The sequence below is a fragment of the Mauremys mutica genome, chromosome 19, assembly GCF_020497125.1.
Source record: "Mauremys mutica isolate MM-2020 ecotype Southern chromosome 19, ASM2049712v1, whole genome shotgun sequence".
Taxonomy (NCBI): domain Eukaryota; kingdom Metazoa; phylum Chordata; order Testudines; family Geoemydidae; genus Mauremys; species Mauremys mutica.
In genome coordinates this window covers 12,776,796-12,800,531 of record NC_059090.1, presented here as the reverse complement: position 1 = coordinate 12,800,531, position 23,736 = coordinate 12,776,796, and the positions used below count along the sequence as shown (strand labels likewise).

At 43.9% G+C, this 23,736-nt stretch overlaps 1 protein-coding gene across 15 annotated transcripts in view; it reads right to left on the bottom strand.

Annotated features, from left to right (window-relative positions):
* AUTS2 (activator of transcription and developmental regulator AUTS2) overlaps nucleotides 1-23,736 on the bottom strand; it is a 1,197,597-nt gene that overhangs the window by 487,491 nt on the left and 686,370 nt on the right. For all 15 annotated transcript variants that reach the window (XM_044993664.1, XM_044993662.1, XM_044993666.1 and 12 more), the window contains 2 exons: nucleotides 10,820-10,921; nucleotides 1,755-1,790 (listed from right to left, as the gene is read on the bottom strand). In XM_044993664.1, the coding sequence (XP_044849599.1) occupies nucleotides 1,755-1,790; nucleotides 10,820-10,921 (138 nt within the window). The remainder of the gene's footprint in view (nucleotides 1-1,754; nucleotides 1,791-10,819; nucleotides 10,922-23,736) is intronic.

Below are 23,736 nucleotides of genomic sequence, written 5' to 3'. Positions count from 1 at the left end.
AACTTTGGAGAATTGGAAACTTTAAAGCTTTTGGATGAAGCACAGGGGATGCTGACACCCTCCAGATTTTCACTGTAGTGGACCAACCCACATACAATATGGTGTAAAAGAATAGCAGATGGCTTTTCTTCTGTTCGCTCTGCTTCCTAAATATTAAGCTGAACGTGTACTCTCACATCCATGTATATTCAGCTCCCACAATAAGGAGACAAGGCTTTAAAAATTAACAAACCTCTTGTTCTCAGACTGTATCTAACCCATTCCAGAGCCTATCTGTACCCCTCTTCATAGAGGTAAAAAAAGTGTCCAGTCACAAAGGATGGCTCTTCCGCTAGACTATGGAAAGATACTCAAGTTTTAGCCTTTATACAAGATAATTCCTAAGATGTTGCAGAGATTCCGCCCCCCCCCCCCCGCACACCAAATATGCATGATACATAATGGGGTAGGGAGAGGCTAAAGGAATGAAACAGCGTTTGCTGTTTCTTCTCATCTTAAAGCCATTTGGATTTTGCTACAGCAATGGGAACTACCACCAACCTTCTTCAACTGCTAATGCTCTCTTCATACCTTTCCACTGGCAGAAGTCTTTAGGCTGAAGTCCGACTTCAATTCAGCAGGACATGGCAAGCCTCCAAATGCTAAGCAATTTTTGTGCTTGCATTTTCCCCTTTACATGTCAGGTCATTTGTTATCCAGTTTAGTCTCATATCTTTCTATGTAGGATCACAGACCCTACAGTAAGTAACTAATTTCACCATGTACTAATGAAAGAACATTGCACTCTGGGAATCTGGACAGAAATACTTTAAAGTTTCTTCATCATGGATTGTGTACAGTTTTCTTTTCCCCTGTGTTTGATGAAAAGATGGGAGCAGCTTCTGATTACACTATTAACTATACACAGCACACGCTGTGGGAAAAGTCTAATTGCATTTTACCCACCTGTTTTCAGAAATATGTAATGATCTATTTCGTCTACAGATATTAGAAAGACAGAAATACACCCTGCTTGGGGAATATACCGTAAATTACACTGAAAAGAGGAGTAACCACGTTCAATATAAAAATACCGAAGAAAGAAACTGTCCACTGGATTCAATGGTGATAGAATAAGTCTTAACAGTAAACAAAATAAAAATCACACTTTCTGTAATATATAAGATTGAGGCCCAAGATTGATCACTCTCTTCTCATATTAATGTAAAAGTAGCATAACTCTACTGGAGTCAAAGGAGTGCCACTAGTGTCTTGCTAAAACGTATACTCTAGTTTAACCACTAGTTATGGGTCTTTGTGTAGAAATCGCTGCTTGACATTCAGTTGCTTATATAATGCAGCAGGTCAAAGTACAAATAGATCATAATGGGTCCATCTGGGTTTAGAACCTGTGAATCTATAAAAAACACTGGAGTGAGGAAGAATCAAGATGCTTGAATCCCATATCAGAACTATGTAAACTGAGGCATAGTAACAAGCAGTATGAAACACAATCCTATCAGACAAATTAAATATCGTGGTAATTTATATATTAATTAACCTGATAAGATCAATTTATAAAACCATTGTCCAGCAGGTCTGGAATTCTAGCTATAATTGATTACCTACAATAGGAATGGAAGATGATCAGTAAAGCTATCAGGCAGACTAAGGTTGGTTATTTATGCTTAGTTCAACATAATAAAGAGCTCTCTTTTCAGCAGTATTGCTAATTTTTTTCAGAGGCACATGTGTTGAAGTTGAGAAACACTTACAAAGTAGCCTGTTCCCAAGCTGGAAGGCGCTGAGCTCTGCAATAAAACACAAAGACAAAATGGAAAGTCAGCGATGGTTTTTAACACGTTCCAATCCACATAGCTCATTACCAGCCCTTTCCAAGCTTTTCATCACTACATCACAGCACCAATGTGCTGCCCCTTGTCATCTGCTACTGAAACAAACATGGTGATGCTTAATTTTTCCCTTTACATCTCTCAACGACTCTGAGATGGTAACGTGCTATTTACTGAATTCCAAGCTTCCGCGGTGGACGTAATTGCCAATTTATTTGACAGGCAGCTGTGTAATGAATTAATGATGGCATTTCACCCTGCAATGAGACTAAACAGACACTCATCAACCAGCCTCCCTGACATTCAATGCCCTGGACTCCAGCTACTCAGCTTTGTGGCCACAAAGGGGCAGGTGGGAGGAGGAAAAAAGATACCATAGACTGACTTCAAAATAAAAAGCCCGGTGGATTTGGATGACTTTTTCAGTGTATGACCTGTTTGCCAATTTATTCACGAAAGGCCCTGGTTAGTGCACACACTGCTTTTCTAAAATGAGACATTTTGTAAACATAATTAGAAGACTGAAATGTAAAGAACATGTGAGCACAGGGAAGCCGCTACAGTCAATGTCCCATTTCCCAGACATTGTCATGAGAATTTCCAATTTAGACTTCCATATTTTTGACAACCCAAGGATTTTAGAAGAAAAACAAACCAAAGAACAAATCCCACAGCATGAAAGAGACTTTACAACTCAAACCTCTAAAATAACAACAAAGGAATCAGGTTTAAAATTTGTATAAAATAGTGTCATAAAATTGCAGTTTAAGGTGGGGCATGATTGTAATCTCTATATTCACAGGAATTAGGGAGATAGGGAGACCTAAGCACTTCAGTCACAATCCAGCTCACTGTCTATTACAGGGGTGGCCAAACCTACTCAACCTCTGAGCTGAATATGATAATCTTCAGAAGTTGGAGAGCTGGGGCACACCTGGTGAGGCTCAGAGCTTCACCACAGAAGGATCCTGACAGAGCTCAGGGTTTCAGCCCCGCTCCTGCTGAAGCCCCAAGCCCTGTCAGATGCGCCCTGCAGGGCTGTAGCCAGGAGATCCTCCTTCCCATGGGGCAGAAGCCCCTATCCCACCACCCCGCTGCAAGGCAGAGGTCCCGAGCTCCCCCCGCCAGTCTGGTAGGTAGAGAATGGGGGGTGGCACCAAAGCAGCACTTGAACTGTAAAAGAGCTGCATGTGGCTCATGAGCCACAGTTTGGCCACCCCTGTTCTATTATATTATAGCACACATCGTCCAATTGCTGATGGTCCCAGCCTGAAAGGGTTCAGAGCATACTGTATAATGCACAAGGAAATATGATATAGAGAACTGTTCTTTCCTGGCCAAGGAGATGGAAAAGACGACCTTGGGTCATCAATGCTATCGCTAACTTGTACAGCTTGGTCAATCCTTCTGTTCCCTGACTGTCTCACTTGCAATAATATGCCATAAGGAGCATCAGAAAGAGCATGGACAACACCAACCAGACTTAACAAGCTCAGAGAAAACAAGTAGTGTTTGCAACACCATAACCCTCTATTTCAAAAGTGGCTGCAGGGAGCCCTAACAGGAAGTCCTCTCCGTGCTAGGACTCAGTCTTTACTGTAAGTATAACTTTTGATCACTGCAGCACACCAATGAGAGTGAAATTAATGCATGATGAGGCCTATGCTGTACCAATTTCCAGTGATTTCACTGGAGCTGGATTGTGTCAACAAGCTGCAGAGTCATAGCCATGTTCATTGTAAATAATTCAGTGTACTACTGAGAGTTCATCAATTAAGGACCAAATAAAGAGGCTTGAAGTGGTTCTCTTCAGTGCCATTAATTCTTAGGAACATGGTTACTTGACAGATCTTTCCCTTTGACCATATCCTGAAAGGCACCTGTATTCTGACATCATCCACCTTCTAGGGGTTCTACTATGATTTCCTAGGTGAACAAATGACTGAACCTGGGCTGGTCTGTAAAGGTTTGCAGTTGACTCCCCTTACTGCTCTCCATCACCTCATCCATCTCCACTGCTGAAAGATTATAGTTGATGTTGCTTGATCAGAAATTTTCTTGTTTTCAACAGTCAGACTCCATTATCTAATCCTCCTTTATTTTTTTCCTTTTAAAGGATGTCATTTGCTCTGGCTTTTAGCATTTTATTTTATTATTGTCTATTTTATGCTATATAAACTGTATGACTTTACTGCAAAGTACTATAGGTGTACCATTACCATCACTAGGCTGCTATAGTTCAGGTGACAATGACTTCCATTCTAATTCCATTCTCTGACACTTGCAACTTTATAAAAAATGTGCCCCTTCCAGGAAGAAATTTCTCAAGACTGGATTTTGCCCAAATGTGTATGTGGGGGAGGAAGAGGTGAAAATTTCAGCAAAAATGGCTCAGACTAAGTACAAAAAGAGTAAGCAAACATTTATTTATCATTATATAATTCTTGTGACCTCTTCCATGAAAAGCTCCAGTGCTATAAAGGCTATGGGTATAAACTTGAAATTTAGCAATGAAATGGCCTTAATTGAAGAGAAATGCTTTTCGGAATTCCAGGGAAAATTGGTTTTGATTTGACTGAATTATGACCCTTTGAACATTGCAAGCCAGATATAGACAATACGTTTTGCACAGGGATTTTGTTCATCGTGACAAGCATGTGACTAAGAAAGCCTGCTAGCCTAGCTTAGCTGTGTTGTGTACGGACAGTGCATACAGGCTGACGCAAGGACCACGTAAGCAGAAAGCTTCTGACCTTTTTGATATCTCTCAATAGCTAAATGATCATGCTACCCTGTCCCCAGCCTTGGTACAAACCACTGAATTCATGCAGCATCTTTACATGCCCCATGCTGAGTCATGAACCTGCACTGGTTGGCATTACTTCTCCTACATTTAGAGTGCCTATATTGGATAAAATGGTTTTGCATTTCATCCGGTACAAAATACAAGATTGATACATACCATTCAATAGTCACACAACCATCAAGAGAAGCCTGCATCAGAAGCCCATAAGCAAAAATCTGACAAACAGGTCTTGCAGAGCTTCTTGTTTAAAATAAATTAATTGTTTCATTTTTATTTATTTATTTTTAAGAAAAGAACTTTGGGGCCAGGAGCAAAGTAGTAGTAATGCTCTTGGAAGTATCAGCTTATTGTGTACCAAAGAAAATTGCATCCTTCGGGTCTTGGAAGGCACAGTTATACCCATTTTGCATATATATTGTGCATTACTTGGGGAGCCGGGTGGAGAGAAGGGCTGTGTTGTACATATTTGTTCTGGCTATTGTTTATGCAGGTCTGACTGAATGAAGGAACAGTGGGTATCATTTCAATTTCTGATGTCAACATCAAATTACTTATTTAATTTCATGCCTGGCGAAGCATTGTATAGCTACACGCAGAATCATTTCACTTCATTTGTTATGCTGTGTTTTCTCGGCGATTGGCTTGCCTTCCAACTGACAGCTTTAATTACGACATGAATTTGATTGCACTGCCAAATTAACATAATGCAACAAAGCATTTAAGCTCCTAGCCTCAGACAAAAAAAGAAAGACAGCATGCAGCCCATCAGCTTCTTGTGCGCCCGCCCGTGCGCGCACACACACCAATTGGTATTATTCCAATTTGGATACCTCCCAGAAAACAAAATATTCTGAACGAGCGGAAATGCTAGGAGTTAAACAGCCGAGAACGCAAGTGCTAACCCTCATTCTGGATTTTTTGGACTGAACATTATTGTAGAAGAAGCTGGAGGCAGAGAAGTGCAAATGTCCTAATATCTGAAGCTGAAACTCATGCGTAGGGTGAGGGCCGGGTGATAACAGGACCACTCTGTTGGGGCCTGGTTCCTTCACTCTTTAATCAGACCTCAGCATATCTCCCTGCGTGGGATTGGGGCTTGTCTCCCTTCAATCAGTAGCCAGCTTAATCTCCTCTCTGGCTTTGGGTACCCAATGCACTTGGAAACACAGCCAGAAAGCACAAGAAACTGAGGCACTCAAGAGAGAAGCGATGTGCTTTTCCAGAATCTTGAGAGGAGATCTGCGGAAGCAGGAGGCGGCACCGTGTGTGCAGAGTGTTGAAGGGGTTGGGAAAAAGATGGAACAGGGTGTATATTTTTCTAGGCCCAGATGTTTCTCATCCAGTTATCAAACTGGAGTTCTAAACAGCGTGATTTTGATGCCATTGGTAAGTCATTATTCCTCATAATGATCATCTCCTACCTGAAACCATGGAGGAGAAAAATAGCAGATTTTACTATTGCTACCCATGATCTAGAGTAATCAAATAACTTCTGTGTGGGAGAGAGAACAAGTCACATAGATCAGAGATGCCACAACGCCTCAGCTATTTGTCACTAGCCACATTTGTACGGTGTGCATCAAAGCTAGGGCTGGATGAACCATGAAGGATACAAGAATGGATTTCAACGGGACGACTCACGTACTTAAAGCTCACATGCTTAAATTTGCTTCAGTGCTTTGCTGCACTGAAGCCAAAGTGCTCAGGATCGAGCTTTTGTGGGGAGTTTTGCAGCGTGTTGACATTTCTACTCTGTCAGAAATAATAATCAGTGGTATAGTAGACTCGTTGGCTAATCCCCTTAACACTCTGGGATGTTTACCATCCAGGCCTGCTGGCTGCTATATGCTCATTCCCCCCCGCAAGGATTCCCTTACCTCCTCTGGCAACTGAGGGAAGGAAGGTGATCTCAAGTATTTCAAAAAGGGAAATCAAAGTTGAGTGAGTTGAGAGAGTTCCAGGCTGAGGAAAAGAGAAGGCATTGCCATGTTGTCTTAAAGCAAAATCTTAACAGAATGAATTCCACTACTGGCAAGATTTTGATGAGATTAAAATGACTATAGCACCCTATATATTCCCAGCTACACATAAAAAGGTCTCCAATTTCTCTGCTTTAGGGCCCTAAGGCGAGCTCTATGCAGAAAGCAGAAAGTAAATGGTTATTCCAAAAAGACGATAGGAGAGAGAGAGAGAGAGAGTGAGTGTGTGTGTGTATGCGTTGGGGGGAGGGGCAGGTGGAAGACTGGTTTACAAACTCAAACAATGAGATTTATTAGCTCACTGTCCAACAGTTGCTGTCAGGAGCTGTCAGGTAATCATTCTCCTTAATTTACCAGAGGTCAAGTTTTCTGTTAATTAAATTCTTTTGGAGAGTCAAGGGGAATGGGGCGCAGGGAGAGATGGAAAAAGAGGGGATGGAAATCAGTTTCACTGCATTGCATTTGACAAGAACATGGGGCAATTCCACTTCCGACTTTCTGATGCTATTTCAAAACTCATTAGGAGACAAGTCTCCTGATTAACATGGTCTTTTCATAGTATTATTTTCTTTTTGGTTTTGACCAGTGCTCTTGCAAGTTCTGCAAATTACCTGCTTGGATCTCATCAGGCTGCAAAGGAATGATCCCTTGTAAAAACACTTTGACTTAATGTCTGTGTTACCCAAGGATTGTAGACACATTTATAAAATGCACAGTTGAAAGATATCTGTCAGGAGAGGGAATGATGCCACTGACAAGTGAGTTTGCAACTGGTAATTGATTATACTATCTCCCTCTTTCTGCATCTGTCACTGGGCTATCACTTAGGTTTCTCATTAAAGCTCATGAAGTTAACATTTCTATATCAACAGCTTACTTACAACCGGAGATTTGAAAACGGATTATCCATCTAAAATATATGCATTCCCTTCATTATACATCTTTGTGCAGGAACCATGCATACTGTTCTAGCTTGTATGACTACCACAGTAGAAATTCATCATGTTGAGAGTCCAAGATTTACTTTTCTGACCTGTGGGCTAATCTCAATGAGATATTTTAAATTTTACCCATATTTCCCACTGAGTACACAATCTCTTTGTGTATTTTTCCCAGGTGAAAAGTGTCTATGTTAGAGAAAATTCTGCAGAGAGAAAGAGAGATCTTAGTCTCATCTATTGTTCTTTTCAGGACAATCAGTGTTGGCAAATAAGATGCAGACAGCCTGCACCTTTTAAAAATGTATTATTTTAAAATAACACTATTAAGCTCTCAAACCTTGTTTGTTTGAAATAATGCAATTCAAGATGGGCTCTCACGGAGCTGGAAGTAAAACTATCAGAGCTGTTATCTGGGAATCCATCTTTTAAAAAAAACAAGGTTTCTGCTGTAGCCTGAGAAGGAAATGTACAAGGATATTTACTTTTCATAACTGAAAGAATCCGAAAAAGGCTGGAGGCCACCGCAGGCCCAGATAACAAGATATCCATCTCATGCATGCTTCTTAAGTCTTAGCTGAACTGGCAGCACTGGACAGCGATCCAGGGGTCTCTTGAAAAGGCAAGTTTCAACTGTGTTATGTTATCAAAGCATGACAGGGCTTGCTATCAACTTAGGCAAAAGAAATAAAAATATATATTAATCAGATTATTGCTGAGATCCCCGCTCACTGATAATGTAATCCTCATGTGATCTCTTGGGTGTCTAATGGGAATGAAAAGTGTTTCCCTCCTTTCCATTATCTGCATTGTGAGGTTGAAGACAATGTATTGCCAGGGGACACAGGATGCATGTCTGTAAAACTAGGGGACTGGAATCAGGAGCACTGGGGTCTACTCCCAGCTCTGGTACTGACTTGCTGTGAGGCATTCGACAAGTCTCGGTCCTGGGGTCCCCATCTTTAGTACATTGCAAGGCTTGCATAGATGATGTTATGCAAATGTAAAATATTCCGATCAGCCCCAAGCTGCAGTGCAGGCACATGACACAACCACGACTACAACAGTGAAGTACAATGAGTGTTGCCAAAGATCTAAGTCAATGGAAAATCTCAAATTACTTGCTGAAGTCAACTGCCTCTCCTTTGATGGTATCTTATTGCACTGATGATAGCCTCACCCTACGGCTATAAAGGGCAGGCTTTAAAACTAACATAGGGCCATCCATGAAGGTTGAGTCTAAGGGAGGGATGGGCCTCTAAAATAATGGCGCAAAGGAGAGAGAAAGATGGAGAAGGTTTCATACCGTCACACCAGCAGTTTAGGAGGCTATTCCAGAAGTACTGCACAGGGCAGCCAGAACTAGCTCTGTACCTTGAGGCTTAAATTTGCCAAGAAAATGGGTTTAAAAAAGTTCTGCTTTTCTCAGTTTCATTTCTGCTCAACTTGATCTCATCTGTGCAAGCCACCCTATGTTACCTGTCTTCCAAATTTGAAGACCTATTTCTGAGTCTTGGGTATCATTTATTATGCACTAGAGATATAGGACCAGACCTTCAGATGGAGGGGGTCTGGTGAAATGATGATGAATTAAACCAGCTGAGGATCTGACCCATCAAATGTCCTATAGATGAGCCATTGTATTTTTTTTTTAAATCCACCCCTGGGATAGATGATCTAATTACAGCAAAAGAAGGTCCATTTTGTTCCCAGAATGTGTCTACTCTCATTCTAGGCATTGGTTGAATAACTGATGCATAGTTTAATCGGTGAATGGTTAATACTCTGCAACAGAGAGAGGAAGAAAGCTTTATTTTTTGCATGGAGATACCTTCTCATCACTAGTACTGGCTCCTTCAACAGGAAGTTTGGCCAAGCAGTGGAGGCAAAACTTGTGCATGTTATACCTGTTAGCCATGTTATACCTGTTCAGTGAATAAAAATGACTTGAGTTTCTCCAGTTCCCCAACACCTTTTGCAAGTATGAAATTCGCTACAGTAAATACATTCCTCCCCTTCCCGTCCTGGGTAAGAGCCTACCGTACTTATCAAACTAGCGTTCACTGTGTAGCTAATTATACATAATCAATCTACGGGTAACAGATTAGATCTGAGTTTCACTGTTAAAGTATCAGTATGTATCACTGATGAGTGTGTATTATGTATGTAAGTAAAATAAAACTAATGCATGGCATGTAGGCTTTAGGTCTGTAATTTGTCCACAGAAAGCCACAGAGGCCTCAAGCAAGTTGGCATGACTAGATAACTGAGACAGAATCCTGTATCAGTAAATGTTAAGATTACAGTAAAAGATGGCTTTGAATGCTGCTGCTCTGGAACTATGCAGCAATAAATGGGAAAAATCTGCCACAACGTACCAGTTAATACCACAAGATGCCCGACATTTCAGGCGACTCTGTAATAACCTCAAGTTGCTACAGTAACTCATTGATGTAGATGTTAATGGGAACAAGGGGAATGAAGGGGATAGCCTATGAGAGATGGGTCACCCTAAAATTCATGGGTTGCTGAAGTACAAATCAAGAAAGAGGAGATGTCACTTTAATGTATATGCATGAGCGTAGTGGGCATAAAAGAAAACCAGGATAAAAGCTGTTGCCTAGCCGGGGAAGCATATTAGGAGACACCTACCAGGGGTGGCCATCTGATAATTATCCTATTCCTTTCTATGTTTCCCCAGGGGATGGGAGTATGAAATCATTGATGCTGGACAACGTATGGTTTATCTCTATCTGAGTATTTGCAGTAGTTGTGGCGTCATTTATCTGCTTAATGAAATTGTTAATAAAAGGACATTTGACAACTTGTGAGTCTACTACTTTGTGGTCACTTTTTCTCACGTACTCCCAGAGTCTCCAAATCTGTCGATATTTATCATGGTGGTTCTCCCCCTGTTAATCCTGATATTGTTGTTGTTCAGGAGCTTGAATCTTGGGCACATGTCACTGTGGTCTAAGATACCAACCTACCAATATTATAGAGGCTACAACTGTCTAGTTCATTGCAATGTAACAAAGTAATTAATTCTTTTCTTTCAACTGGCTGCAAGCGAGTGACCCCCTACACACAAATAGAGACAGTTACTAAATTTAGAAGAAGTCCATCCCATGAGGGGGCAGGAGAGCCACACCCCACCAGTGAGGTAGGCAGGAGGAGTTTAGCAGCAAATTCTACCCTGATTTACACCCTTCAAAAAAAAGGATGCAACTCAGGGCAGTATTTGGCCTCAGGAGTTTTACTTACGTCACTGAGTCTTTCCCGAGAGCTGCTCCGATGGAATCCTTTCGATTCTCCACTGGCACTTTCACTGTCACTGTCTCGGCAACTGTTCTGACCTGGCTTGAGCTGCAGAAGATAGACAGAGCACATACAAAAAGCAGAAGTTTAGATTGGTTCAAATAACTATTCCTCTCTGATGTTACTCCTTAGCAACACTACTGTGGCACCTGTAGTACCGCAAGGGCAAGATCCAGCCTCAGCATCCACAGGTTTCTTACAATCACAGACCTACTCCAAGTGGCATCACAATTGCACATGAATGTCTAGAGTGTCAGTTTGCTGAAATACAAGCAAACAAGGTCCCTGTCCCAAAGAACTTACAATTTAAGTCTTTAAACCTGAAAACATTGAGCCACAAAAATAAAGTTACTTGCACCACTGAGACTGCTTGTTTTCATAAAGTTACCGCCCCCCCCACCAACTAAGCATGTACACCATCAATGCCTAATTTAGTAAGGTCAACTGAGGATCTAAGATCAACTGAAGACACTTTAGAGAGGTCATGATCTTCACTGTGGGGATGTTTTGGAGGATTGGAGCCTAAATTCTTTACTTAGTTCCATATAAGCGTCTTGGCTGTTCTATATATTCATAGACCAACATGATCTATTTGTTAGCTTCCATATTTTTCTTGTGTTTCAAATGAATTTATAAATGATAAACCTTGGAGGTTAAAAAAGTCCCCGTTCTTTCTGTGTGTCTGAGAACACACACTGCCTTCGGGTGCTGTAGATTGTACAAGTTAAACACTCAGAGTATTAATGCAGCTAGACTGCTGTCTAAACATGATATAATTAGTAGAACTGAGTGAATACTGACAAAACATGTTTCTATTTATCTACATTTCACTACCATTTGCTCGATTTTATGAAATAATTTGCTTCTGCCCTTTTGCATTATTTTCTGTGAACATGTGTGTGACTGGGTTCTACTGGCATGAATATTTGTAGAAGACAAATTTCAAAGCCGTGAGTATATATGGAAACTGAATTTTAAATTAACATATCAGAGTATTTTGCACCAGAAGTGCACGTAGGAAGAATACATTGGGATTTATCAGAACAAATCACAACCTTGCAACAGTTCAAGAATGAATACCAAATATTGGCATAGAGGTATGCAGAATCAACGATAAATTATTAGCAAAACTACTCATCTAATTCTTTCTACTAATGAATAAATTCAAGGCGATTGTGATCTGCTCACAGGTATTCCATGAATAGCAAAACAAAAGCTAAAAATGGGATTTTCAAAAGTGCTTGGATACATTCTTTATTGTGAATTATCCTCTGAGCACAAATATTTATAAATCTGTCCAAGGAGTTCTCCACTGTTTCACTGTGCTTTCTGGAGTATCTACGAACACTCCTGTTCTGTCTTGTCCATATAGGAGCTGAGAACCACAGCATTTCCAGCTCCTATCAGTTTCAGCAGTAGAAACCAAAATGTCTCCGTTCACAGAACTACATCTTGTCGACCAATCCAAGCTCTTATTCTTTTACGTTATTCACTTTTTTATTTCTGATCTATTTGCCCTACAAAGCATGCTGCAAGCTTTTCCCAGCAAACGTACACACGGACTCTCACCCACACCCACACTTACTCTCTTCTCCTCCCCTCATGGGTTTACCACCTGAATGCATGAAGCATCTTGGAACTTGTGCCCTAGTTGTAGATTGTCACTATTCCCCTTCTCTCCCACTCCCCCCCACAGAATTTGGTCAAGAACAAACTGCTAGGAAAAGTAGGCACTCTGCAACTTGTATTTCCTGCTATGAAGGCAACTCACCTTCAATTTCACCTTCTCTTCAGCTGTATTCTGAGACAACTGGTTTTCTACACAGACAGTTTATTTAAACTCCTTTAAAGGTATGCACTTCAAGAAGCTCATACCCCAAGACACTAGAAGAATGTATTTTGCTCTTGCTAAAAGAAAGGTAGTCCAGTGGACTGGGGAGAGAGGGGGAAGGCACCTGGTATCTATGCCAATGCCCAGCTCTGCCAATGCCCTAGTACGTAATCTTAAATGAATCACTTCACCCCTGTGCCTTAATTTCCTCAACTGTTAAATGGGGATAATGATACTTTATCTGCTTTAAAAGTGCTTTGAGACCCTTGGCTGAAAGGTGCTATTTTAGAGCTGGACATTGCTCTTAAACAGTCCTTCACAGATACGGTTGCCAACTTTCAAACTGCAGAAAATCTAATACCCTTGCCCTGCCCCTTTCCTGAGGTCATGCCCCTTCTCCGAGGCTCTGCCCCCACTCACTCCTTCTGTCACTCACTCTCCCCCACCCTCGCTCATTCATTTTCACTGGGCTGGGACAGATGGTTGGGGTATGGGACGGGTGAGGGCTCTGGGGTGGGTCCAGAGTGCAGGAGGGAGCTCCAGGCTGGGGGGGTGGGTGTAGGCTCCAGGAGGGAGTTCGGGTGTGGGAGGGGGCTCAGGGCTGAGGCAGGGCCACGTGAGGGGGTGAGGGCTCTGGATGGTGCTTACCTCAAGCAGCTCCCGGGAAAGACGGCCGGCATGTCCCTCCGGCTCTTAAGGGGAAGGGCGGCCATGGGGGCTCTGCACACTGCACCTGCCCACTGCGATTCCCAGCCAATGGGAGCTGCGAGCCAGCACTTGGGGTGGGGGCAGCGTGCAGAGCCCCTGTGGGTGCCCCCACGCTGGAGAGATGTGCAGGTAGCTTCCCGGGAGCTGCACAGAGCCAGGTAGGGAGCATGTCTTAGCCCCGCTGCGCCACCAACTGGACACCCGGCAACCCTATTCACAGACGATTTAAAATATAAACGCGCAGCATCCACATTTATCATAGGAAATTCAGAACCTTTTCAGCAGTCACCTACGGCTCACTTATTTGTACCACAGCCCACTACCAATCGGGTGGCTTGTGTGCAATCATTTAATAGGCCTGTGGTATCCCCTCATGAACCAAACTGCTAGACCTGTGAGGAAGTTTTGGGGGCAGATCCTCAGGGAGTGGAAATGCACATAGCTACCATGATTTCACTCAGTTGAGATACTCCACATCACACTCTTTACAATGGAACGTAGACTGAATGGGTTGGGAACAGCGGTGCCCTCGTGACTGTGTCTGCGCAGACTGAGGTTTATGGGACTGAGGGGAGAAGGAGAATTAGGGGGGAAAAAAAACTTTCCATAATCCCTACCCACAAAGAAGAAATTATTTCATATCCTCTAAAGACAAGCTAGCTGGGCTCTGAAGGCCAGAAATGCTCTCAATCAGTGTGCGGTAGCGGCTAGAGTTCTCTGTGGAAAAACACTTAGCTGAAGCAAGGATGGATGCACATAAGAGATGAATGTTCCAGAAGCTCTGTCAGACCTCCCCAATATCCACAGTTCCTGCCTTACCATATGCTCAATCTCTTTGCATTGGCTAAAAAAAGGAAGCTCTTGGGTCCCTCTAGCACAGGGGTGGGCAAACTTTTTGGCCTGGGGGCCACATCAGGGAATAGAAATTGTATGGCAGGCCATGAATGCTCATAAAATTGTGGTTGGGCTGTGGGAGGGGGGTAAGGGCTCTGGTTGGGGGTGAGGACTCAGGGGTGGGGCTGGGGATGAGAGGTTTGGGATACAGGAGGGTGCTCCAGGCTGGGATTGAGGGGTTTGGCGAGTGGGAGGGGGATCAGGGCTGCGGCTTGGGCTGGGGCTTGGGGAGAGGCTCAGGGGTGCAGGCTCCAAGTGGCAATTACCTCAGCTCCTGGAGCAGCATGTCCCTTCGCGTGGAGCAGCCCCCGACCCTGCTAGAGTGCCGGAGCGGGGCCATGCAGCTGCTTCTGGGAGCTGCATGGTGCAGACCCCGATGCTGCACCCTGGATTGGGGCCATGCCGCGGCTTCCGGGAACCGCATGGTGCAGCCCTCGACTCGGTGCGCCAGCTGGAGCACCAGAGCAGGGCAAGCCCCAGACCCTGTTCCCCAGCGGGAGCTCACGGGGCAACTTAAAACGGCTTGCAGGCCGGATCCAGCCCACGGGCCGTAGGTTGCCCACCCCTGCTCTAGCAGCTGAAAAATTAAAAAAAAGGAAAAGAAAAAAGCTGAGATAAATGTTTATAACATATTATCCTAACTAAAGTAAGTACCATGGCTAAGCCATAAAGTCTCAGCTAAACAGAACATTATTGCAAACGTAATGTCTTATCAGACCGATCTAATGGATCTGTTTTTGGGGTCATAACTAATTCAAGAGGTCTAATCCGTCATATATAATTCATAGATCTTATCTATGACCAAGATGTACTGTAATGTTATGGCCCCAGCTTTAAAATTCAACCAGCCTCAGGAAAATAGATCTACTTTCACTGACTCGGTATTGTGTCAACAACTGCTCGGTGGTGGAAAAACTCCTACTGTTATTGAGGCTTGAAGATTTTTTTTTTTTTAGCAGCAGTTTTTCACATATTTTTATACCAGAGTTTTCAATATCTATTTTATTTAATAAATATTTTCCTGTCTCACTATTTAATCAGCGCTTCTAACTATATCAGCAGCTTTCCTCTTTCAGCTCCTGCACTTAGTTCTCTTCACAGAGAAGAAAATGTACAGAATAGCTTAAAATAAAAACCCAAAACAGTGTGAATATAAAACCCAGTAATAAAAGCAGCAGCATTTTTTCATTGTTGCAGGAAGCCATCTTTTTTCTGTGCCAGATTGTATGGTCAATAGGTCCTTCAGTCATTGAGATGCTGATCTAATTATGCTGGTTAACCATCTTTAATACCCAGCCAGGAAATTTTTGATCATTGTTTTCGTTACTCTTGCTGAAGACCTAACAAACTCCCATCACTGCAGGACTCAGCAGAAACTTGATTTATTTGGTGCACAGCTTTCAAGAATTAGCTATCAGCACTGCTCATTTTTATAGTTCTCCCATTAGGTGGTGAGTTCCAGCTAGTTACAGGGAGAGAAGAGAAGCCCAGCAGGTGTCATTTTTCCAGACACAATTTACAGAAAGTCAGAGGATATGGCTGAGATATCTGAGCCCAGAACTCAGGACGAACAAAGTGAATTGTGTAGACTGTAGAGCAAACTCAGAGGCAAGTCCAGGTTAAAATTTCTCATTTTTCCACATTTTCCTTTGTTTTTCCAAGCAGAGATTTTCTGGTGCCAGACTGCTGTGGGTTTCCCTTTTATTCCAAAAAGGAATAAGAAAGTATCAAACTGTACCGTACTAAAAAAAATATAAAAATTGGCCCAATACCTTCTTTAAAGACACTTAAACTTACACATGCCCATGCATGTGAGGACAGTTTGAATGGACAAGCAATCTCTCACTACAGTCTATTCACATAGATTCAGCTGGTCAAAGTTCAAGAGAGACTGCAACAACATAACCCTAGTAAAACGGACTGCAAATAAAAGGTTAGATCCTCAGCTATTCTGGCATGGGCGGCGGGTGAACCTTCCCCTGTGGGAGGTTAGTTCCCGGGCCCACTTCTGCCCGCAGCCCCGCCTCTTCTACCCCAGGCCCCGCCCCCTCCCTACTCAGCCCACTTGCTGCATCCCTCCTTTACTCCCCTCTCCTCCCCGCATCCCTCCTTTCCTCCCATCTCTTCCCCGCGAGGCCTCCACTGCCCACAGGGAGAGGGCAAGCAGGGACCTCACGGGGGAGGGGGATGGAGGAGAGGAGGGATATGGCAGGTGGGGGGAGCCTCGCGGCAGTACAGGAGAGGAGGGACACAGCAAGTGGCAGGGACCTCTGTGGGGGTGTGTGTGGAGTGGAGAGAGACTCAGCGAGGCAGTGAGGCCTTGGGGAAAGGGTGAAGCATGGACAGGAAGAGGCAGAGTGCAGGCAGGGCCACCACAACCCAGGCATCCAGCAGCAGGGTGGCAGCGACTGCGCCAGGGGAGGCTTAGCCTCCCCTGGCCTATTATATCCGCCACACATGCATTCTGGATAAGCTTGGAGCACTGCTCTGCTAGCACAAAACAGCCTAGTCAATAGTTAGGTGGCACACAGGAACTACGACTGATCCTATACCATTCCTCTCCTGGGATCTAGTGCAGGGGACAGAGCCAGGGAGAAGGGCCCACTGTGTGAGTCTCTTCTACAATAATTCCCACTGCAGGCCAGTGACAGCTAGCACACAGTTTACAGCAGCCTCCAGACTAAACAACACTGGGAACCTAGCCTGCTGCTGAGCTGGTCAAGGATCGGGCAAGGGTTTGCAACTAGCATCTTTTGGCTCCTTAGCCGCACTTCAGAATATGGCCATGTGAGTTTTTACAAAATCTAACAAATGCTTTCATGATCCACAAATGCCGGCCATGAGGACTTGGGATTGTTTCACAATGTAATCATACTCCTGCACTGTTAGCAACCTAAGTAACACAGAATTGTGCTAGTGTACAGACACCAGAAAGTGAGACTGAATACACACAGAAAGTGAAAGTGAGCACTCTAGTTCTATTTGCCCAAGATGAGTAACATGGGGATCACGTGTTGGAAAACACATTTGCCATTTTAAAACTTTCCTGTTGGTGATGTTTAGTGTCGTCAGTAACTAAGGCGTTAGTAATGAAGGTCAGATATTAAATCTCCCTTCCCCCCAGGTACCCGCATTTTTCTATTCAAAATAACTCGTAATGAAAGAAAAATAAATGAGAAGAAAGATTAGAAAAAAGAGAGAGAGAGGTCTTGTGGTTAAGGCCAGGGCCGCCCAGAGGATTCCGGGGGCCCGGGGTCTTCGGCGGCGGGGGGCCCTTCCGTTCCGGGACCCGCCGCCGAAGTGCCCCGAAGACCCGCGGCGGGAGCCCCCCGCCGCCGAATTACCGCCGAAGCGGGACCCGCCGCTGAAGTGCAGCTCGGTCTTCGGCGGTAATTCGGCGGCGGGGGGTCCCCGCCACGGGTCTTCAGGGCACTTCGGCGGCGGGTCCCGGAACGGAAGGGCCCCCCGCCGCCGAAGACCGGGCTGCGCTTCGGCGGCAGGTCCCGCTTCCCCCCCGCCCCGGCCCCAGCCTCTTACCCCCGGCTCCCTCCTCGCCCGGAGTCTCAGCGCCTCGCCGGAACAGCCGCAGCGTGTGGCCGGCGGGGCCTGAGCTCCGTCCCGCTCAGAGCCGCGTAGTGAGGGGGCGGGGCTGGGAGCTCCACGCCGAGCGGAGGGAGCAGAGCCCAGCCCGGAGCTCCCAGCCCCGCCCCCTGACCACGCGGCTCGGAGCGGGGCGGGGCTCAGGGGCCCCGGCGGAGACTCAGCGCTTGATGCGCTGAGGCTCCAGGAGAGGGGCGGAGGCAGGAGCCTCCGCTGTTCTCTTGGGGGCCCCTGCGGAGCCCGGGGCAAATTGCCCCCTTTGCCCCCCCTCTGGGCGGCCCTGGTTAAGGCACTGGACTGAGACTCAAAGAGATCTGGGTTCAATTTCTACATCATACAGACTTCCTGGCTGTCCTTAAATTGTCCGTGCCTCTCATCTCTCTGCCAAACGAGGATACCATCACATCTTTTCTCCCACCCTTTCTGCCTGGTCTACTATTTAGACTATAAGATCTTTGGAGAAAGGACTGTCTCTTACTATGTGTCTGTACAGTACCCAGAACAGTGATCCTGTAATACAAGTAATATACCTGCACACTCACATAAATGCTTGAGGAAATGTCATGCTTAAAATGAAAAAAAAAACAAAAAAAAACCAGCACACCCATCTGTTTTTTTGTTGTTGGTCCCCTCCCACCCATCCCTGAGTTCCCATCTGCACATTCTAAAGATATTATCTTAAGAGAACTTAGGTTTGGTCAAAGCATCGAGCTGCTTGTCAGCAGAATCAGAAATATGATAAGAAAGACATGAGCTACTGTGGAGCTTAGTGTAAGGAACATGCAGAGAGGAAACTGCTGAAGGGCACGCAGGGAGTTATAGAGATATTGAGTCTGGCTCTCAGCAAGGGCGGTCTGACAGTGTCAGTTAGTTACTGTATCAATAGATGAGAGAAAAACAGAGAGATTAGTTGAGGTTTGAACGCACGGTCAAATCACAAAGAAACTGACCAAAAATTACTAGGTTTCTGAATAAACCTATAGTTTCCAAAATGAATACATGGAGAGAAATGTACAACCGCTTGCTCTTCGTGACACTGTAATAAGTGCTGGAGAAACAGAAGAGGAAAGGATTGCAAATAATGCTGGATGACATAGAAACACAAAGGAGATTCTGGGTGTGAAGGGATTTTTGCATGCAAGCATCATGAACATGTTCTGTTGTGTGCACACCTATGAGATAATGGGGCACTTAAATCCATGAGAGTCAAAGAGCAACCTAAATACCCAACATTACCCACAAAGAGTTAAATATACTGCATAATGCAGAGCTTATCTACTAGATTTCTGTTGAAGATAAAGGTTGATATACATTAAAGGCAAAATTTGACCTAATTGCACAGCCTTTATTTATTTATTTAGAGGCACAGGACTGTAGATACTATATTAGTCAGGCATCTCAGAAATGATGCATGGACACGAGGGCAAACCATAAAATATTATTCAGGAAAACTCATAAAAACATGGATCCATGTTGGTTTCTTTGCCTCTGGGCAGAACAATGGGAGAAGGGAGATAATTCTCTGGGAGAAGGGAGATAATTACGATAGCGGAGGAGGCAGAAAGAATGAGCGGGCCAAAGAACAGATAGCAACATCCTAGGAAGTCACCAGTCTATTGTGGTGGCTCCCTTAGGCAGAGGTTTTTAAAGGTATTTAAGCATCCCAGTGCTCAGTGCCACTGTGCCTAATCAAATGTGGAGCCTAAATCTCTTTTCCCAAATGGATTTAGGCACTTGTGAATCTAAATCTAAATGGACTTGATGGAATTTAGGCCCCTAAGTGCCTAAATGAAAAAAAGAGATTTAGGCTCCCAAATCTGTAGGTGTTGTGGCACTGAACCCCCCACTCCCCCAAATAGTTTTAAAAATCTGGGCCTAAGCCACTTTATATAATTCCATAATGCTGATGGGTGATTAGTAGGTAATGAAAAGCAAAGTAAATAAATCTACGGAGAATTAAGTGAAAGCCTTTTTCACAGAGCTTATGGAATGTGTCAAAAACACCCTCATGCTGCTCTTCTGAGCTATTTTTTTGTTTCTTTATTGCCACCCCATACCATTTGACAGCTCTACATCTAGACTATGGTATAGTCCCGAAGTGCCTGAGTTTCTGCATCATATGGAATTAAAGGATTATTTCACTACATTGTACTTTTAAACTAGGAATAACAACACTTCTACCCATTATAGTGCACTCAGCAAGCTAAGCCTTTCCCAGAGCCTTAGAAGAGGACACCTGCTTCCCAAGGGATAGAATAACCTGCCTGCAAGGAGTGAAATTAGGCTCTCGTTTCTGCCTGTCACTCTTTATTTACACAGTTTTCGTAAGGACAAAAGAATCCAAAACTCTTTGTGCTCCATCTTCTAGCTGGGCAAACACTGTCTGTTGAATAAAATGGATATGTATACATTCAATTAGCAATACTTTGTCCTGATTATTATTATTTGTTAAAGGCCAACAATAATATCTGTCCCTACATAAAACAAGTCTGGCTCTCTGTGCTACTGTAATACAAAAATAAATAATAAATTCACATGCTACCCCCAAGACCATCTAGACATGGGGTTCTCAAACTGGGATGTAATTACACGGGGGAGAGGGGTCGTGAGCTCTCAGCCTCCACCCCCAAACCCTGCTTTGCCTCCAGCATCTATAATAGTGTTAAACATTTTAAAAAAAGTAATTTCGAAGGGGGTCACACTCATAGGATTGCTGCGTGAAAGGGGTCACCAATACAGAAGTTTAAGAGCCACTAATTGAGATGCTCCTTCCAGACACGCTTGGCAAGAAAACAAAAAACAGGTCAGCCATGCACTAAATCCTTGAGATAACAAATCTGGCTCTGGCTGATCAAGAGGCTGGAAGTGTGTTCCATAGTCGGGGAACTTCACAGAGAATACCCGGCTGGCAGTTCCCTTTCCATTTAGGCCTGCGGCGCTGCAGCTCAGGCGCTGAGTTCAGGCAGGAGAAAGAGGCGGCCTCTTAGGGCTCTGGAGCACAAACCATTTAGTACCGTGTGGGGTTAAGAACCAACACCTAGAATTCCACCCCAGATGCCATCATGCAGCGAACACAGCTCATGGGGCACTGGTGTCCTGCGTCTCCGAGTGTAAGTTTCCATTACAAGTGCATTCCACACCTGCCTGATATTTCCAGCAGGTCTCCAAAGATATAGCCAAATGCCAAGTGCACTACAGCAGCGTGTTTTCACTGAGATCATAACCGTAGTGAGCACCACATCCAAGGACATGGTTGCACCCTTCTTTGGGGGCCCACAGCAATAGCCTACGCTCAAGCAAGACGCTGATCATGCGAGCTTTGGTCACAAGCAGCACTCAGGCATTTTCAAGACGTTATTTTGTAGTTTTTCCTTATTTGGGATCCCAAGAGGCTTTACTTCAAGTGAGCCAGGGGAATGAGCAAGAGTTCCTGGGCTCACACATGGACCCAACCCCACTGGATCCCCCAAGCTTCCACTAGATCACCAGCCTAGCCATGAAATGAAAATCCTCTTCTTCTGATCATAAGGAGAATAGCTGGGAAGGTCGTAATGTGGATTCATGCTTTATTCATCAGCATCTGTCAGGACAGGAACAGTCTGGTTACAACAGGAGACCAGGCTCAACATAATTATCACATGTGGATGACTGTAATGTTGCCATTTTTGATGCCCTGGAAGGCTTTGCCAATACATTTTCTGCTAGTGGTGTCACCACATGCTCTGAGGTGATCGATCGTCATGTGCTAGGAGGAGGAAAAACGAAGTTTCCAAAAGCCTCTGATCAGCAGGCTTAAAAATTGATGATTTAAACAAATACACAAAATTCAATTTAATAATCAAAGTGAAGATTTCATCTCTTACTGTGTTCCATTCCTGATTTTTGTTGGAGTATTATTTAAGTAGTTTCTCCCCCCAAGGGCGGCTCCAGGCACCAGTGCACCAAGCACGTGTCTGGGGCAGCAAGCCACGGGGGGGCGACCCGTGAGGAAGGCAGTCAGGCTGCCTTCAGCAGCATGCCTGGGGGTACGTCAAAGGCGCTGGACTGGCAGACCGGCTGCAGACATGCCGCCGAAGGCAGCCTGACTGACGTGCTTGGGGCAGCAAAATGCATAGAGCCGCCCCATCTCCCCCTTCTCCAAACTCCTTTTACTGAAAAAATTACAAGAATATGTATATACAAATAGTTTTCCTTCCTCCATCCCCAAAATAATGTAAGTAAATCTAATTGAGGTTGTCACCATAGCTATAAAACAATATCAAATGGATACAGAATCATACAACAGAAGTGACTATGTTTGTAGATTAAAATAATTGTCATTTCCAGTTCCCTTTTGGCCTGATCTGAGTTGCTCTTGCTTGATAAGTAAGGTTTGGGGTGCAAAACTACATTGAAATCAATGGAGATTCATCTATTTACACCAGCAGAAAATTTGTCTCTCTCTGCTATTGTTATACTGAGAAGCCAAGTAAAAAAGGTGGATTAAGTGTTCTGATTGTGTTCTTCTTACAGTGACAGCAGCAGAAGTCAGGAGCTAGGTTAAATGGTGCACTTGCCTTAAAAAAACAACCATAACAGCAAACAACAGGAGCTGGCATGCATTCCTTCTGACTTTTTCCCTTCATTATCTGGTTTGATATGCATTTGTATATGTCCAGGCAAAGATGCTTTGAAGTAGCTCTATTTTATCTAAGTTCATAGAGAATGGAGCCCATTTTTTGTTTTGTTTTTTTTCTTTTCTGTAATTGTTTATACAGAAATCAAAGATAAACCTGGGTTAAACACCTTGAAATGGAGTCTTAGGCCACGTCTACACTACCTGCCGCATCGGCGGGTAGTAATCAATCTATCGGGGATCGATTTATCGCGTCTCATCTAGATGCGATAACTCAATCCCCGAATCAACACCCGTACTCCACCTCGGCAGGAAGAGTAAACAGAGTTGACAGAGGAGCCGCCGCGGCCGACTTGCCAGGTAAGTCGAACGAAGATACTTCGACTTCAGCTACACGAATAGCTTAGCTGAAGTTGTGTATCTTAGATCGAACCCCCCACAATGTAGACCAGCCCTTAGACTCATACATACTACATGCAACATATAAAGTGTAAAAGATTTGCTCGGTACTCTGGCACCTGTTAAAACAAAGATATGAAACAGAAAGCTGCTGGCAATTGTAATAAATGAAGCATATTTCAGTATACTTTAAAAGCTGAATTGCAAAGGAAAAAGACTTTTTTCTGACCCTTTGCATTTTGATGGTTGCACAGTGAGAAATATGGCCTTTACAATTACAGTCTTGCAAAGCACTCAATTATACCCATCACTCTCTCCAACCAGCTTCTAAAAGTCACAGAATCTCAGACAGCGGGCCAGAAAAGATTACTAAGGTCCAACCCAGCTGCAAGGAGCCAACCAAAGTTGTGAGGATCAGGATAGAATCTTTCTCCTCCTTTAAATACTTCTCACAGTCTCATTTGTTGAACCTTTTTCTATTCCATCTCTTCCACCAGCATCTCTCCTTCTGCTTAATGTGCCAAACTCCTTGTTGTCTTCCTTCAAATCCCTCACCAAATACTGTGAATTTACTCTAGCACCTCACATGTGTATTGTCAATTGTTGTGTGTATTTTTTATATGTATCTATATCCATATAGACTTGGGTTCTGTATCTGTTTTAATAGAGCAATGTCAGTTTACATCTGCTGGTAATCTTGCCCATAGACATGCTATCTGTTTATCTTGTGTGTGCGCCCAAACTCAACTGTAAGCTCATTGCAACGTGAACAGGGTCTTCTAATAGGTGCATGTGAACATTCAGTAAATAGCAACA